Consider the following 17,556-nt stretch of genomic DNA (forward strand, 5'->3'; position numbering starts at 1 on the left):
ATGAAGGGGTGAAGATATTTAAGCAAAGGATAAAGTTTTGTCCGCAATTGTTCTTATTGGGCATAATTACAGATACTACTGTTGTGGACACCAAGTTGATGCTGAACTTAATTACGGCAGCAAGACTTTTAGTAAGTCAATATTGGAAGAAGGAGGAACTGCCGACTATAGAAGAATGGACTCTGAAAGTTTCTGACCTGGCGGAAATGGCAAAGATTTCGGCTTATTTGAAAGACCATTCGCAACAATGTTATATTATGGAGTGGAAAAAGTGGATTGATTATATCCAGAACAAATATGGGACCAAAAAGTTTCATTTAGCATTTGTATAAGTTTTTTTTATGTGATATTAGTATTGCTTGTAGTCATTTTATATGAGCTAGAGTGCGATAGACTTAATAGTTTATTGTTGTTAACATATGGTTGTTTATGATTGTTTTTACTTTTATACCTTGTATTTAGCTCTGGGAAGTCGGGGAGGGGGGAGGGGGGAAGGGAGGGGGAGGGTTAGGAAGGGTTGGGTGGGGGGAGGGGGGGAGGGATTGTTAAAGATAAAATGTATTGTAAAACTTTTCAATAAAAAAAAAGATTAGGTGGTATCAGCGAGACAAAGATAAATGGCCTTAATTATAGCACATGTAATATAGAACTTTTGCTGCTAGGAAGATTCAAATTGTTATTTTGCCCCCACCCCACCCCCAATCCTCTGACTCTCTGCCTCATCTGATTTCTGATAAGATTATTTTAATTAAAAAAAGAAGTGCAGCCCCTTCTCCTCCATATAGGGTACTTGCCTTTAACACAATCCATATTTCATATAATACCTGTGCTCTAACGTAGCCTCACAATCACTGAGGATGGTGAGATTGCTGTAATTCAAAGTGTGTCTAACCAGCCACCTACAAGGGCGAAGTAAAGCTGAAGGGATGTTGCTATGTGTTCCATTGATAGGCTTTCCTGGATGCTTTAACCAGGGAAGTTTGCTTTCCAGGATATTATGAATATCTAGTGATAGGCTGTGCCAACCATTCTGAGAATGGCTCACTGAGCACTCCAAATCCTAACTGATTAGGAATTCCATATCTACCATTCCATATTTCTATCTTCATTTATAAGGAAACCATTCCCCCACCTCCGCTGTTAAAAAGAGCTTTTTCTCCATAAAACCTCTGAGTAAAGTATATCCCACAATAGATTTCAGAACAAGAGATTTATTTGGTCTTTGTGAAATGTTTGGACTATACTGCAGAAATCAGGCAGAACCAAGATGGAGGCTAAATTTCATTTAATTTAATTTAAAAGCAATTAAAATTAATTAAGTAAACACTAACAAGGCAGAGTGATGAAAGCAGGATAGGCACTATCTTCAAAAAGGATATGAACAGTCCCAAATATGTAATCCCTGAATTTCACCATCTGCTCCTTTCTCAGAAGACACCATACATTATCCATATACGATCCAAGCAGAGATCATAGCTGCAGACATGACCCATGTCCTGTAAGACATAGCATGAACAGCAGTTTTGGCTGTCAGATCTCATTGCATCTAGAGCCTCCAAGCACCAACACCCTTCCTTCCTGAATAAAGTGAAGAAGCCCTTGAAAAGAGAGATGTTGCAGAGACTCACTGCTGCAGATGTTGCTATATGTTCCATAGATGAGCCAGCGACTCCAGCGCCCATTTTGGCTATATAGCATTGCCAGCTTTTTGGTACTATTGCCATAGTTGAAGTACAGATCTGTGCCCTGAAGGGCCAGCAGGTCATGGTCGCGGCACTCCCAGTGTTGAAATGATCTTTGCACATTGCAAGGCTTCAGAAGGATAGCCACCCTGTTTTTTGCTGTGGAGGCTTCCACACATAGCTGTGATGTCACATGACGAAGGAGGCCTCTGGAGAGCCACTGAAAGTGCTGGCTTGGGACATCAGGGTCACAGGAAACTTTGATGAGATTGTTGGGCTCTTTCATAGTCATGCAAGCATTGTGAGCTTCATTGAACAATAAGAAGGGGTCAGGTACTGGAAGAGGGAGCAGAGTTAGTGTGGAAGAGGGATAGACAAAGGGTGAGCCAGAAGTGGGGCAGAAAGAGGGAGAAAAACAGAGAGGAAAAACTTAGGTCTCTGCTCAGCATCATCAAACAAGCACCAAAGGAAAGGAAAGACCCACAATTCAACTTTTTGAAATGTGATTTTTCTTTCTCTTTTAGGCATACTTGAAACAGTTTTAGATCCTGGCAGTCCTAGAAACTATCAGATGCCTGAGAGGGCCAGCTATTAATTCATACTAATGTGATCGCTACACTAATGTAATTGTATAAGATCTGAATAGCCCACAAATGAAATACAATCAAATATTACATGCCAAACATTTATGTAAGATTTTTCATCAGTCATAGATAGGAAAAGTCAGTTGTACACAACTATTCAGATAGAGAACACTTAATAAAGAAAAAAGTAGCAAAATACTTTAAAAATATTTTTTCAAACCATTTAAAACTGAGGGCAGAGCAGTAGAGGGAATCTGGAATGATGACCCACAAGCTTGCTACTCTGATAAAGTAGACTCTCTCTCACTACAAGATCCAATCTCTTTCATACATTTTTAATATTTGTCTAAATAACTGATGTTCTAACACAGTTTTGTTTGGTTTTGGTTAAGTTATTGCACAAACATTTATATTCCATTTATTTCAAAGACATTGGGCTGCTTAAAATAAGGTAAGAGACATAGCAACTCCCTAAACACAAAATTTACAAAATAAGCGGCACAAGTGTACTTTTTAGAATTAATATTAAAAGTGCAAGCAGAAAGATGATAAATATTTTAACAATGAATTTGAAACTTGAATAACAACAGCCAGCCAGATGATCCTAAAATGGTAAATAACAGGAAGAATTGCATATAGATTTTCATAAACTACATTAAAAATGAGACAATTATTTATTAAAACACATTTCCTATTTCTGCTTGCAATTCTCCTGGCATTAGTTCTGAAAAATACTCCAGTGAAGAAAAAAAGACTTTACTATTTAAATATTAGTTTGCTTAAAATCTTTCAGTGGAGAATTGGTCCAATTGTTTCTCTCCCAAGAAATTAACACTTTGACATAGTGGGGGAACAGTTAGAGCACTAGTGATTTTGAGTGCATTGCTAGTGGGAGATGGAAGTCCTGGCAAAATCCTGGCAAGGTCACTCTTGGTGATACAGTAAGGTTAGTATCTAAGCTAAGAAACTACTTAACAGGGTTGAAGATCAGTGGAATTTTGCCGGAGAAGGGGAACCAACCCAAGTAGCAGCAGGAATTCCAAAATCAGACCCAGAAGGTAGTGGCAAGTCATTTTTGTACTGGTGCTAGTAAACACTACATGGTTATGACTGTAGCATTTAAATGAATCTAGGTGACAGATGATGGAGTACCTAGTTTGGCAGGCATTCCTTTAGTTCAATGTTTTCCAAACTTGGCAACTTTAAGATACATAGACTTTAACTCCCAGAATTCCCCAGCCAGTTCTATTTACTGGGAAAGAACACTGAGTTTTCACGAGTAGAACTGATGATAGAACCCAATGTGAGCTGCAAGAAAGGATGGTAACTGATAGTGTCACTATTGAAAAAGAAATTTCTAGATGTAGAGACATAAATGTATGTATATACAGATATGAAGACATAAATAATTGGAATATAGAATGTAATGAGCATGAACCAAGGAAACTTGAGATTGACAAAATGGAAATGAAATAAACTGAATGTTTTAAGATGACGGGACCTTTGGTAGACCATAATGGGCTGTTTTAAATCAGATTATATTATTCAGTCCTTATAAGGGAATGGAGTGGCTATGACACTCCACAAAGATATTCATATGTATTAATTTTTAAATAATAAACATCAGAATTTTACCTGTCAGAATTAGTGGATATTCAGTGATTATTTTATATACATTTATGCATTTATTATAGGTGGAAAAATAAATGACATTGAAAAACTCTAATGCAAATTGCAAGTGGAAATAAATGCAACATTTAGAAAGAACATAGCTGTATTAGTGATTGGAATATAAAAATTGGAGAACCTGCAATTACAGGAATATTTGGGTTGGGTTGTAAAATGCAAGAGGCAAATACAGACTGTTTCTAAATATCACTGGATCGATGTCAGAATTAAATTGATTATATAACAGGAAACAGCAGATAGAGAAATGTAATTCTAACTGCCAGGGTACTTTCAAGTACAGACTGTGGAAAAGACCATGAATTATTAGTGTCAAATATTGGGTTACAACATTTCAAAAACAGCAGATATATTCTCAAGATTTGATCTGAACATAATGTATGCAAAAGAGAACTATGGGAGCTATGAAAGAGATAGGAGACTTCCTCAGAACAGAAGTAGAAAAATATTTCCACAGTATCAAAAAAGAAAAGATCCAAATAGTCTTCTAATCTAAGTCAGATTGTCTGGGAAAGATGGAGGTTGAAAACCTAGGGTAATAAAAAATCATGCCATGCAGACTTTCAGTAATGGGCAAGAAATTGTAAAGAAATCTGCATCAATAGAGAATGACAACAAACAAGAAAATCCTCAGAGTTATTTTAAAAAGATCAGGAATATCAAAGGAACACTTGCAAGAAAGGTAGGAACAGTGAAATATAGTCAGGAAAGAGGAGCAAATTAGGTTAAAAAAAGATGGAAAGGTTACATTGATGTTCCTTGCATGCTTCAGAGAGCAAAGCAAAATTTTAATTTATGACCATCTTCCCCAACTGTCCAGGATACTCACCTGCCTCTTGCAGCTGCTTGTTCTCTTGGTGTGCTTGTTCCAGAGTAGCAACCATCCTAGAATCTGTTCAGGCACACACAGGCAGACATATCTCAGAAAGAGCTACCAATCCAAAGGGCAATGCTGAGGCCACCAAAACAGTAGCATTTGCCAAATGAGGCTGTTTAAAAGTGTTGTCTTCCCCTGGCTTTTATTGGGACTACTAACATGGGACTATTCAGCATGCTCATGCAAATATCATCAGCTTTCCTGTTCATACTGGTTACCCCTTCTTGGGTTTTCTTTGATCATTGTTGTAATGTACTGGCCTTACATGCTGTAATTACTTGCTTATGTTTAAACTGTTTGCTAATGGCTGAATTCACTTGCATGTGTTGTAACGGTTGCTGGGCCGAACTAGACTGGCTGTCTCCAGCCAATTAAGTAGGTTTGTGGGTGGGAAACTGCTGCTTTAAATCTATTGGTCGCCACCTAGAGGCCAACTGTATAAATAGCTGGGCAGCAGCTATTAGATTGCTTCTGTTATGTTCTGACTCTCAATAAAGCCTGTTGCTGTTTGAACCCTCTGTCTCGCTCAATGTCTGCAAGAACTGAACACACAACAATTGTATTCTTAGAAAATTACCCCACCACATTACCCAGAGCCACAGCTGGACTTTATTATGGAACACTTTCTTATTCCTCGAGCAGAACCAAGCATGCAACCAAATTAAAGCTACCTTGTTTTGATGCACTTCAAGATTGAATGGTCTGTAACACAGTTGTAAAAAGGAAGCTAAGGCATATTTTTGCTATTCATGCATTAGATTTCTATCCTGCTTTTCTCTAGGTGTTCAAATAAGTTAGATAGCACTTTCTCCTTCACTTTTTTCCTACAGTAACAATCTTATCATAAACATCAGACTGAAAGAGAGATTGGCCCAAAGTCAAGTCATGAGCTTCTATGACTGAGGATGAATTTAAATTGAGGTTTTCCTTTTCCTGTTCCATCACCTTAATTCAATAACTTCCAACTTTTTTCCAGACCAGTGGGGCATAGCTGGAATTTTGAAAGAGTGGAAGAAATCTCTCACAAAATCCCTACTTTTGTGTTTAATCACAAAATGGCTGTCACTGGGTGGGGGTGGGATGGAGAAGCAATCAGAGAGAAAATAGCAATTTGCTTGGATCTCACCTGATACAACTCTTTCTAGACGTCTCCTCTATTAGATTCTCTTTACTATGCCTGTTTATCTTTCTCCTTTTCTGGGTAGGTGAGCATACTTCTCAATAAAGCAATGAGTTGCAATCCTCTTTTCTGGGGGGACAAAGGCACTCTTGGAAATAAAAAACAACTGGATATTGGGATTTTGTTTTGCTTTCCATTTTTTTAAAAGTAAAAAATTCAAGTGGGACTGGACTTGAAACTTGTTGAACACCAAGGGAAGTGTCTGCAGATACATTGGTGTTCCTGGGCTCCATGCTGGCAATCCCCAACTGATCACTATTCCAGTTAATAGAGAAACATGTGGCATCTACAGAGGCATAAGAGATGGCTTGAAATGGTGTATGGATATGATAAATATGCAAACCTGTCACCAGAGGCAGTTTAAACTATTTTGCTTCCAGTGGTCATCTTTGTGGATATCTAGGGATCATACTTAGCAATTGACCCTTCAGCTACATCAATTTTTTTTCTGATGGATCCGCTGCTTCCTACAAGTTCTGAGTTGGTGGAAGTCAAAAGAAGGGAGACTATCTTGGGGAATCCAAAAATGCCATGGAGTGCTCCAGGTTTCCCCCCTCCAAACGTTAAGCAGGAGCTCTATCTTCTATCACTAAGTAGTGGACCTAAGTCTAGATCCCAGGAAGACTTCCTGAATCCCACCTCTACACTCTGATTCTAAGAGAATATGCTGGGGGTTGCATGGATGCCCACAGTATAACCCATCATAATACAGCAGAACACTTACAGTGTACTAGTCCCAGAGCAAGCAGCAATACGTTCAGAGACACAGATGTGGTCAGCACAAGGGCACCAGTTACCATGCCAGCTCTGCATATGAAAGCCGGTTTCCAGCATGCTGCAAAGAACAGAGGGGAGGATTTGGGTTGCTCCTGCTCTCCTAGCAACTGCCTTTCCAGCCCCATATTACAAATGACAGCACTCTTAAAACAGAATAGGAATTAACCTAAAGAGAAATCTATGTAAAGTTGGGGCAAGGGGCCAAATTTAGCATGGTGAAGCTACCAGTTGAACAAAATCAAGCCAATAAAAAGAAAGAAGTCCCAAACTTGCAAAAGTTGTAACTCTTTCCCTGCAGCCCTTAATACTGGCCATTTTGGCTGTGATGGAAGTCCAAATGTATTGGCAGCATCTTGTGCTTTCCTGATGACAAGAGGGCAATTTTCAGGCACAAAGAATTAGGACCTTCATAAGAGTGCAGCACAGAAGATTTATTTAAGTTTATATACAAGAATCTGGTACACTAAAGTTCAACAGTAAATTGGTGCCAGAAAGGGTCAATGGAATTCAGGAGGGATTGCCCTTGGAGCGCTTGTGAGAATGGAACAACTCTAAACTGATAATGCGCTTAACTCTCCCCCTCCCCCCACAGCTCTGCCTGCTCTTCTACAGCAACTGAGTATATATAGAGAGTTAAGGGTTTATTCTATGTACCTTCAGATAGACATCTGAAGTAACTTCTTTCTGTCTTTCTTCTAGGTTTCAAATGCTTTGAGCTTTTCTCATGGAAACTAGGTAGGCTTGGCCCATTCATAAATAAAATACCTATACCCAGACCTTTCTGAGAAGCTTGTTTTTGGTCCTTCCATACCTGGAGAACAATCTGCAGGTAGTAGCTCTACTTCTTTCCCATTCAGTCTGATTGCTGGGTCAATAGGTTCATATGTACTCTCCACCTCTGGGTTCCCTTTGGACTCTGTTGGGAGGCAAAGGAGATTCTAATAAGACATTCCCGATTGCATTTTGTGTTACTGGTATGTCAAGCACAAGCAATCATGAACAAATGAAAGGTTAAATTGACTATTATATTCTATATATAATACAAGAATCTCCTCAGGCTTCTTGTCCTCCCTTGGGAACAAATAGAAAAAGTTCATGGAACTTAGGACAGGGACAATCCTAGATCTCTTGTAGCTAAATTCCCACTTGATCCCTCCTCCTTGCCTGGATGAGACTTTCCCAACATCATAAGGGAAGGCCAGACCAAGATTTGAGAAGTTGTGGGGCATTTGGGATTGACATATTAATCAAGACAGAACAATACTGGTTAGCATGAATTCTTGGGATCACAACAATATCTCCTACCACTGATAGCAAGCTCTTTGCCTATTTCTTATTTTGTAATGAGAAATAAAAAGTTAAAGAGAGAAATGGAATAAAGCTTCTCTCTTACTGTCATTAATGTAAAACAAGTGAAAGTTATCAATCTACTTATTAATATCAACTACAATCAACAGGACTGGTTCTATTAATGTAGGGAATCTTTGCTGAACGGTCAGAAATCAATCTTCAGTGATCTGGACAATCACAAATGGTTTCATGACATCAGCATTTTGCAATTTTGCAAAGTTTTAAATTATGATGTCATATACAGTATGTCATACAATATCTGAAAGCTGGAACAAATGGTAAGTATTTTGCATATTAAAATCAGAGAATCAGAGTGTCAACACTGCAGCAACCTGAACTGAAGCCATTTTCACTTCATTTTTGGTTGCCACATATTTAGAAAGGAGGGAGGGGGTGTAGTTCTGAGTTAGCCAAAACTATTTCATGTATGGGAACCAAGGTCACTACTGATAGTATTTTGGCGGGCTGGAGCTGGGAGGAGTGCCCGTGTTTTCTACTAATTGATGGTGATTTATGACATCTAATGGGGTGAGAAATGCAACTTGTAACTTTGTAATCAAGGGGAGGGGAATTTAATCTTGGGTTCACCTTTGTATGTGCTTTTATTTTGTAGCCAAATAAAAAAACTGAGATTGCTTTCTGTAAGGGGTTACAGAACTATTAAAAACTGGCAAAGATGGGGATAAACCACAACCAGGTCACCCCCTACACTGGAGTGCCAAGCCACTTTTGAAAATTTAAAAAGACTGCTGCAGAACCAATCCTCAAACACCCTCATCCTGAGGAGCAATTTGTTATTCAAGCTGATGCCAGCGATGTGGCTGTGGGGGCAGAGCTGTTACAAAAAAACCATGGAGAAAATTTACAACCCTGCGCCTACACCTAGAAAAAACTCACTGACACAGAGAAGTGGGCCATTTGGGAGAAGGAAGCCTTTGCAATCAGATGGGCGTTAATGACTTGGCGTCATCCCCTAGAGGGGTGCAAGGTGCCTTTTAAAGTATGGACTGATCACAAAAACTTAGAGGCACTGAAACCTACCTGTAAACTGTCTCCTAAACAAGTACGCTGGGTGCAATATTTTAATCATTTTAACTTTCCTCTGAAATACATACCAGATGGAAGAAATTTCTTAGCTGATGCTCCCTCTAGACCAGGGGTGTCAAACTCAATTTCATTGAGGGCCGCATCAGCATTGTGGTTGCCCTCAGGGGGCCAGGTGGGTATGGCCAGTGTGGGCGTGGCCTACTGGGTGGGCATGGCTAGAGTGTGTATGGCCTACTGGGTAGGCGTGGCCAGCTCTACATCATTTGCATCAAGGGTGCCTATGGGGGCCTGGGCAGGAGTGGGACAGATCTGAGGGTCTCTGGCAGAAGGAGGGTCTCTGGGCCAGGGCCAAGGCAGTGGGGGCCGTTCCCTCACTGTTTCCAGGATGGCTTCGCGGGCCACATGAAACCACTTCGCGGGCCGGATCTGGCCCCCGGGCCTTGTGTTTGACATATCTGCTCTAGACTGCCTCAATATAAAAGCCAATATGAACAAGTCATAAATTCTGTTATGCTACCACCTCAAGTTATTTCTCAAATAACCCCTTGGAAACAATGACACGTGAAGTCCCCTAACCCAGATGACCCACTGACAAAGAAATTAAAGCAAGAACTGAAAAATGACAAATTCCTCAAGGAAAATCAAACCATCCTAACCCATAGGGATGGGTTAGCTTGGAAAGGGGGAAAAATTATATTTGCCTAAATCACTCAGACTCCAAGTGCTCCAATGCAGTCATGACGTTAAACAAGCTGGTCACTTTGGATATTTAAAGACACTACACTTAGTTCAGAGACAATTTTGGTGGCCAGGCTTAAAGAAAGATGTGGAGAGCTATGTAAAAAGCTGTGCAGTCTGTGCTACCATTAAGAGGATCCCAGGAAAGCCCCCTGGACTATTACAGCCTGTCATAGATCCTTCTCAGCCATGGGAGGAAATCACTATGGACTTTATTGTTGAATTACTGGAGAGTAGAAGAAATACGGTAATATGGACTGTAATTGACCTTTTTTCAAAGCAAGCTCATTTTATAGCATGCTCTGGTCTCCCATCTGCCCAGAAGCTAGCCAAGTTATTCCTTAAGCATATTTATCGGCTGCATGGTATACGGCACACCAAAATGAATAATTTCAGACAGGGGAGTTCAATTTACAGCCAGATTTTGGAGGGATTTTCTTAAACTGATTGGTTTCTTGCAAGGACTGTCATCAGCTTTTCATCCTTTTATGAATGGAGCGGCTGAAAAAGCGAATGCAAATTGGACTGATCTCCTCCCTTTTGCTGAAGTAGCTTACAATAACACAGTACATAGCAGCACTGAACTTATGCTGTTTAAGGAATTTTACTCTGATGCTTGAATACCCCCAGGACCCCCCTACCTCTCAAACATTAGATCAGTGGGTGTCTGCTTGGAGAGATATTCGGGATAATACAAAAGCCTCAGAAAAGAAAAAAGCACCTCAGAAATCATTCTGTGTGGGGGAAAAGGTTTATCTTTCTACAAAGTATCTAAGATTTCAGTTACCTAGCAAAAAATTGGGGCCAAAATACCTGGGACCCTTTCCTATAGTTCAGATCATAAACCCAGTCACTGTAGAACTAAAACTTTCTTGTCTTTTAGGAAAGGTCCACTCATAGCAGTCTGTTAAAACCTTTCAGGGAGTTGACTTTAAGACCCCCTCCCAAGAAAGTGCCTGGCCCGCTTGTGGTGGCTGGAGAGACTCATTATGAAGTAAAACACATTCTTGATGCTAGGTTATACAAAGGCAAATTGCAATATTTAGTGCAATGGAAAGGGTATCTGTTATCGGAAGCCACCTGGGTAAAAAGTATTGATGTGAAAGCTGATGATACACAAACTCTATGACAAACATCCAAATAAACCAAGAGGGGACTCTTAACCTCTATTGTTGTTTAAATTGTGGGATTTCTCCTTTCTTTAAAGGGAGATGAATGTCAACACTGCAATGACCTGAAGCCATTTTCACTTCATTTTTGGTTGCCACATATTTAGAAATGAGGGAGGGGGTGTAGTTCTGAGTTAGCCAAAACAATTTTGTGTATAGCATTTTGGCGGGCTGGAGAGCTGGGAAGTGCCCATGTTTTCTAATAATTGGTGAATGTGATTTATGACATCTAATTGGGGTGGGAATTGCAACTTGTAATTTTGTAACCAAGGGGACGGGAATTTAGTCTTGGTTCACCTTTGTATTTATTTTGTAGCCAAATAAAAATGTTCTTTGAGGAAGAATTCCTTGTCTTGAAGTTCTTTTAATTGGTCTCATCTACCGGAACCATGACACAGAGGTTTAGAAAGGACCTCACAGATTTTCTAGTCCAACCCTCAATCCAGTATAGGAATCTTTATACCATTCTAGACAAATAGTTAACCATCCAGCTATTTCTTAAAACCTCCAGTGATGGTGCATCCACAACTTCAAGAGGCAAACTATTGCTGATAGCTCTCACAGTTAGTTCAAATTTGGATGTAAAGCTGTATATAGCTTCTGCCCACCAGTTCTTGTTTTATCCTCAGGTGCCAGGGAGAACATATTTACAGATTTTGCCCTGTGAAATCCCTTCATTTATAGACTGCTATCATGATTCCCCTTAGCCTTCTCATATCTCCTCTAAGCCTTAAAGGAGAGTTAGGGGAACTATAGTGCTTTAGTATTAATTCTGTTTCTTCTGTAATAGCTAGATCTAATTTTCAGTTTCCACTTAAAATCACTTTCCTGTTCATTTTCTTTTGTCTGTAAAATATTTTTTCCTTAAATTAGTATTGGATGAGGTAATGAGGATCCCAATCCAGAATGTGCTCAATGTCTTCTGTTTTGTGCTGCACAATTTGGGTCAAAGATGCAGCTGATTGTTATCCCAAATGCTCCAGAAATATACCCTCATTTGTACAAAAAACACAAATGAACTGGCATTCAGAAAAAGTAAATGGTTACGGGGGAAGAGCTATTTATTTTTCAGGTTCATATTTACATTCAACATTATTTAAACCACCTTTCTAATGTCATAGTGGACTCTCACTTGCATAGCTTGAGATGCCCATACGAAAAATCGTGTACACCCCTAACAATGGCCATGAAGATGCTCCTTTGCTAAGACCAGAAATTTTCTTCTTTGCTCAATTCACCCACTGCTTATTTCAAGAGTCTGTATCTCTGCTCTTTAGAACAGAGGTCCCCAACCTTTTGGGCACCAGGGACTAGTTCCATGGAGAGAGGCTTTTCCGTGGACTGGAGGGGGCATGGTTTTGTATGCTGCCTGCATCTCATGGATGGGGCTTTGCTTATTTGTGCGGACCGGTTGCTGGCATGCCCTGGCCCAGTACTGGTCCATGGACCATGGGTAAATGGATAAAATTTACATAGAATACATAGAATCTTAGGGCTGGAAGGGACCTCAGAGATCTTCTAGCCCAACCTCCTGCTGAAGGCAGGAGATCTTATACCATTCTGGTCAAATGGTTGTCCAGTTTATTTTTGAAAACCTCCAGTGATGGAGCACCCACAACTTCAGGAGGCAAGCTCTTCCATTGATTAAATGCTCCATCAACTGCATTGGATATCTCTTTAACAAGCTTCCACCCATTACTTCTTGTCCTACCCATTGGTCCTTTGGAAAATAAGTCAATCTCTTTTTCTCTCTTAGTCCTGCAAGTATTGGATGACAATTATCATGTCCCACCTAATCCTTAAAAGGGACGCAGTGGCTCAGTGGGTTAGGACACTGAGCTTGTCGATCAGAAGGTCAGCAGTTTGGCGGGTTGAATCCTGAGTGCCGCATAACAGAGTGAGCGCCTGTTACTCGTCCCAGCTTCTGCCAACCTAGTAGTTCAAAAGCACGTAAAAATGCAAGTAGAAAAATAGGGACCACTATGGTGGGAAGGTAACAGCGTTCCGTGTGCCTTTGGCATTTAGTCATGCCGGGCACATGACCACAGAGATGTCCTAGGACAAGCGCTGGCTCTTCGGCTTTGAAAAGGAAATGAGCACCGGCCCCTAGAGTCGGAAACGACTAGCACACATGTGCGGGGGAACCTTTACCTTTTTACCTTTACCTAATCCTTCTCTTTGATAGGCTAGACATACCTAGCTCCCACAACTATTCATTATTGTATGAAGCCTCCAGACCTTTTATCATCTTTGTTGCTCTTCTCTGCACACTTCCTAGGGTCTGTCTTTTTTCTATCATGGTGACCAGAACTGTATGCAGTATTCCATGTGTGGCCTCATTAGTGCAGTATAAAGTGGCATTATCACTTCTCATGATCTTGAGCTGCATTGACTTTTTTGATAGCTGCAGCACATTTTAACATTCCTCCAGTTATTTGATTTGCAAAATCCTCTCCTCATCCTTAACAACCATCTGGTTGCCAGTTAGGATGGTACCAATGAAGTATGTCTAGTCTAACAAAGAGAAGGACTAGGGTGACATGAGAGCAGTCTTCCAGTATTTGAGGAGCTGTTACAGAGAAGAGAGGGCCAACTTATTCTCTAAAGCACCTGAGGGTGGAAGAGTTTGCCTTTAGAAGCTGTTGGACTAGAAGACCTCTAAGGTACCTTCTAACCCTATTATTCTAGGTTCTATATCCTTTTTTACGTCCTTGCATACTGTTTGTAGGAAAGAAGAAAAATATGGACAAAAAGAGCAGATTTTCATTATTTATGCAATAGAGTGTTAAGTATTTGTTAATTTTTAAAGTAGTTTTGATCAACCAGTTCTGAGGGTGTGCAACTTCCCAAATCGATAATTTGTGTTAAAATAAATTCCTACTAATCTAAAATTAAAACCAAGACCATACATTATAAAAAAAACATATATACACCAGGAATCAAACATTCCCAAACCACATTTAAATCTAATTAATCAACCAGAAGGATAGTTATAGTAGCCTTGCTCCTCACAGATTTTCTAATGATCTGGAGGGTTAGGGCAGCCCAAAATCTCAGGTAGAAAATATTCCAGAGGAGGGAGGAAGCAACTAATAATTCAGCCCTGTGTTATTTGTAAGAGGTACTGCTGACACTGAGGACAGTTCATCACTATAGTATTGTGGCAGCTAAGCAACTTCTTAAAACCTTTAGGAATAAATCACTTCCTCTGGAAGTTCTAAAATAGGGAGTAAAACTTAAGGAAAAAGTATGCTTGGGGTGGGGTGGGATGGAAGGGAAGGGAAGCATCAGGGAAAGAGGCAAATGAGTGAAACTTCATCCTGTGTACATCTAGGATTAGGCATAATACTGGTGAAGAGGTGTCTCTAAGTTTGCCATCTTACACTCCCACTTGATCAGGTGTTATTATACTTGCAACTTACCTGCCCACTTTCTCTGATCAAGGGCTTTGGGGTCTTCTGTCTGTTGCTCAAGCACATCCATATTACTATAAAGTCCCTTCCATGATGCCATCTTGTAGAAATGTTCCCCTGCAAAACTTGCTGTGCAAAATATGTGCCAACTAATCAAGTTCTGTGCACACAAAGTGGGAGGAGCTCATCATTACTGACTGGCTGATGTGAAGGAAATGAGGCAGGAGTTATATAATGGTCCTGAATGCCAGCAAAACACAAAGAAAGGTCTTTCTACTGTAGGTCCTGCCCAAGTGCCCTAATGTAAAGAGTAGCAATTCGGTGAATAAGGAAAAAATATATCCTACCAAGTGAGTTGATCAAAATATGAAATCTTCAGAATGGATCAATACAAGTTGGACACTTAGATTTTTAAACAGAAACTTAAAAATTAACATGAATGAAAATGAATAAATGTGTGCACACTATATTTCAGAGTTTACAAATATTTCAATAAAGTATTTCTAACTAGCCACATATGATTGTAATCCATGTGATATAGGTGCCCAGGGCTTAGTACAGACTCAGAGGCTGAAGGTACAGTCCAAGACTTAAGAAGGGCCCTAGTTGGGTTACAGAAAATGGTACATGTCTCAGGCTTGATCTCTTGGTGTAATGTTTCTGGCATTGCTGTTTCAAAAAAGTGAGGGCTGGCAGACTTTCTGAATGGTAGAAAGTTGTGCAATTTCTATGAACCCATCTACATATTCTTCCCTCTTCCTTTCACTATTCAGATTGAAGTTTGACAGTCACTCTGCCAGAATAGCAGCAGTTTTTGAGACACATACAGTATATTTAGAATTATCCAGTCTTTTTGATCACATAGACATGTTCCATTTCTAACTCCAGCAAAGTTGCCTTGCTCCTCCCCCTCCAAATTTTTTTGTAGCCATGTTTGTTGGAAGGGGATATTTCCCCATGTAGTTATATTTTTACTGTTTATTGTTCTCCTAAAGGTGGTGAGTTTTAAGCAATTAGATGTTAATTATGTTGAAATTCACTCCATGGCAGCCTGGGTTTGTGCTTGTTCAGTGTGGTTGTTGCTGTTATCATTAAGTTTAAGACAGTGAAGAGCAATATGCCTCAGTTAGAAGCCCCCCTTTTAACATTCTTGAAGATACATTGCTACAAGGGGTGTAGTTAGTGACAAAGTCTCTGGGGTCGATAGATTGGAGTTTTTCAAAGTGGGAATGTTGAGGGAATTCTGACTTTAGCTAGAAAATGAACAAATTGAACAACCCAAAATTTTAATTACAACAAATTGCAAACAAAAAGAAAGAAAAGAAAGAAAAAAAGCTGAATATGATTATAGAATTATAGGGCTAAAAAGGACCTTGGAGATCTTTTAGTTCAACCCCCACCCCCACCCCCGTCCAAAGCAGGAGTCCTTATACCATCCAGGACAAATGGATGCCCAATCTTTTCTTGAAAATCTCCAACAATGGAGCACCCACATGTTCAGGAAGCATGCTCTTCCACTGATTAACTGTTCTCAATGTCAATTAAATTCCTCCTTAATTCCAGGTTGGATCTCTCTTTGATGAGCTTCACCTGTTGCTTCTTGTCCCGCCTTCTGGTGCTTTGGAAATTAAGTCAGCAGCCTTTCAATTACTGGAAGACAGCTATCATGTCACTTTCTCTTTGTTAGGCTAGACATAATTAGTTCCCTTAGCTGTTCATCATACAGTTTAGCCTCCAGACCCTTCATCACCTTTGTAGCTATTCTCTGTACTCTAAGGTCTCAGTATCTTTTTTGTATCATGGTGACCAGAATTGGATGCAGTATTCAAGGTGTGGTCTCACTAGTGCAGTGTAAAGCTGTACTATCACTTCCTCTGATCTTGATGCTATCCCTCTATTGATGCAGTCTAGAATTGCATTGCCTTTTTTAACCAGTGCAACACAATCATGGCCCATGCTTAAATGGTAGTCCACCAGGACACCTGGATCCCTCACAGTTACTACTGTTGAGCTATGTACTGCCTATTCTGTATCTGTATATTTCTTTTTTCCGGCTTAACTGTACAACCTTACTTTTCTCACCCCTAAACTGCATCTTATTGGGTAAGGCTCAATGCTCAAGGCTATCAAGTTCCTTCTGAATCTCGAGTCTATTTTTCAACAAGTTAGCAATTTTCCCAAACTGGTGGCATTTGTAAATGTGAGTTCCCTTTTAATCCGTCCATTTAGGTCACTTATGAAGTTCAATTGAGGACTACACATTGAGTACAGTTTGTCAGCCAATTACGAATCCATCTGATGGTGATCTGTTGTCTTACCAAGAAGCAGGCTGTGGTCTACTTTGTCAAATGCCTTACTGAAGTCCAAGTATACTACCTATATCCACAGCAATTCCTTGATAAGCAGTTATCTTATTCCTACAAATTACTAAGATTTTACTGGAAATTTAATGGGACAAATGTAATTGCTGTTTTGTATTCTCAGTGAAAAGTCATATGCCCTTGCAGCTAAGTAAACATTTCCTAGACATCCTGGTTGCTGGATAGTATTGGACTGATTTTGAGAGCAACACTATTCTAGCAGGCTGTAGTGGAGACTGGAAAATGTTAGACCAATGTCTAATTTTACATTATCTTACACCAAACATTGCCAGTTACTCTCACATAGTGGTTACTAAGAATAACAACTTATCTTTCCTGTCTTATGTTGGGCAGATTCAATAATCTTCCTGTTGATAGGCAGCTAGAAAAATGCTTTTGCGGGGGGGGGGGGCAGAGGAAAAGTGATAACAAGTCTCATTCTTTTCCTGTCTTGTCATTTTTATAGATGTTGTTTTTATAGAAGATTTAAACAATTTATGCCCTTATCCTGGAGCATTCCATAAGTAAAGGAAGGAAATCTGTATTGTATGCACCTTAACTTTTATCAGATTTATTTATTAGATTTATATATTTGGACCATAATCCTGAGTGGTTACAAATAACCATTACAACAATTTTAAAAATATCTCCATTATCCAGAGCTTCCGTTGGCCCTGCTGGTGAGAGCTAATT

At 39.8% G+C, this 17,556-nt stretch overlaps 1 protein-coding gene across 2 annotated transcripts in view; it reads right to left on the reverse strand.

The window, feature by feature from the left end:
* LOC308662286 (CD209 antigen-like protein C) overlaps positions 1 to 15,366 on the reverse strand; it is a 46,216-nt gene extending 30,850 nt beyond the window's left edge. For both annotated transcript variants that reach the window (XM_081317914.1, XM_081317913.1), the window contains exons 1-4: positions 14,513 to 15,366; positions 7,598 to 7,702; positions 6,734 to 6,844; positions 4,782 to 4,844 (exon numbers count right to left, since the gene is read on the reverse strand). In XM_081317914.1, coding sequence (XP_081174040.1) covers positions 4,782 to 4,844; positions 6,734 to 6,844; positions 7,598 to 7,702; positions 14,513 to 14,603 — 370 coding nt within the window. In that variant the 5' untranslated portion in view covers positions 14,604 to 15,366. The remainder of the gene's footprint in view (positions 1 to 4,781; positions 4,845 to 6,733; positions 6,845 to 7,597; positions 7,703 to 14,512) is intronic.
* Between the last annotated feature and the right edge of the window lie 2,190 nt (positions 15,367 to 17,556).

The sequence above is a fragment of the Vipera berus genome (assembly GCF_964194415.1).
Source record: "Vipera berus genome assembly, chromosome: 2".
Taxonomy (NCBI): domain Eukaryota; kingdom Metazoa; phylum Chordata; class Lepidosauria; order Squamata; family Viperidae; genus Vipera; species Vipera berus.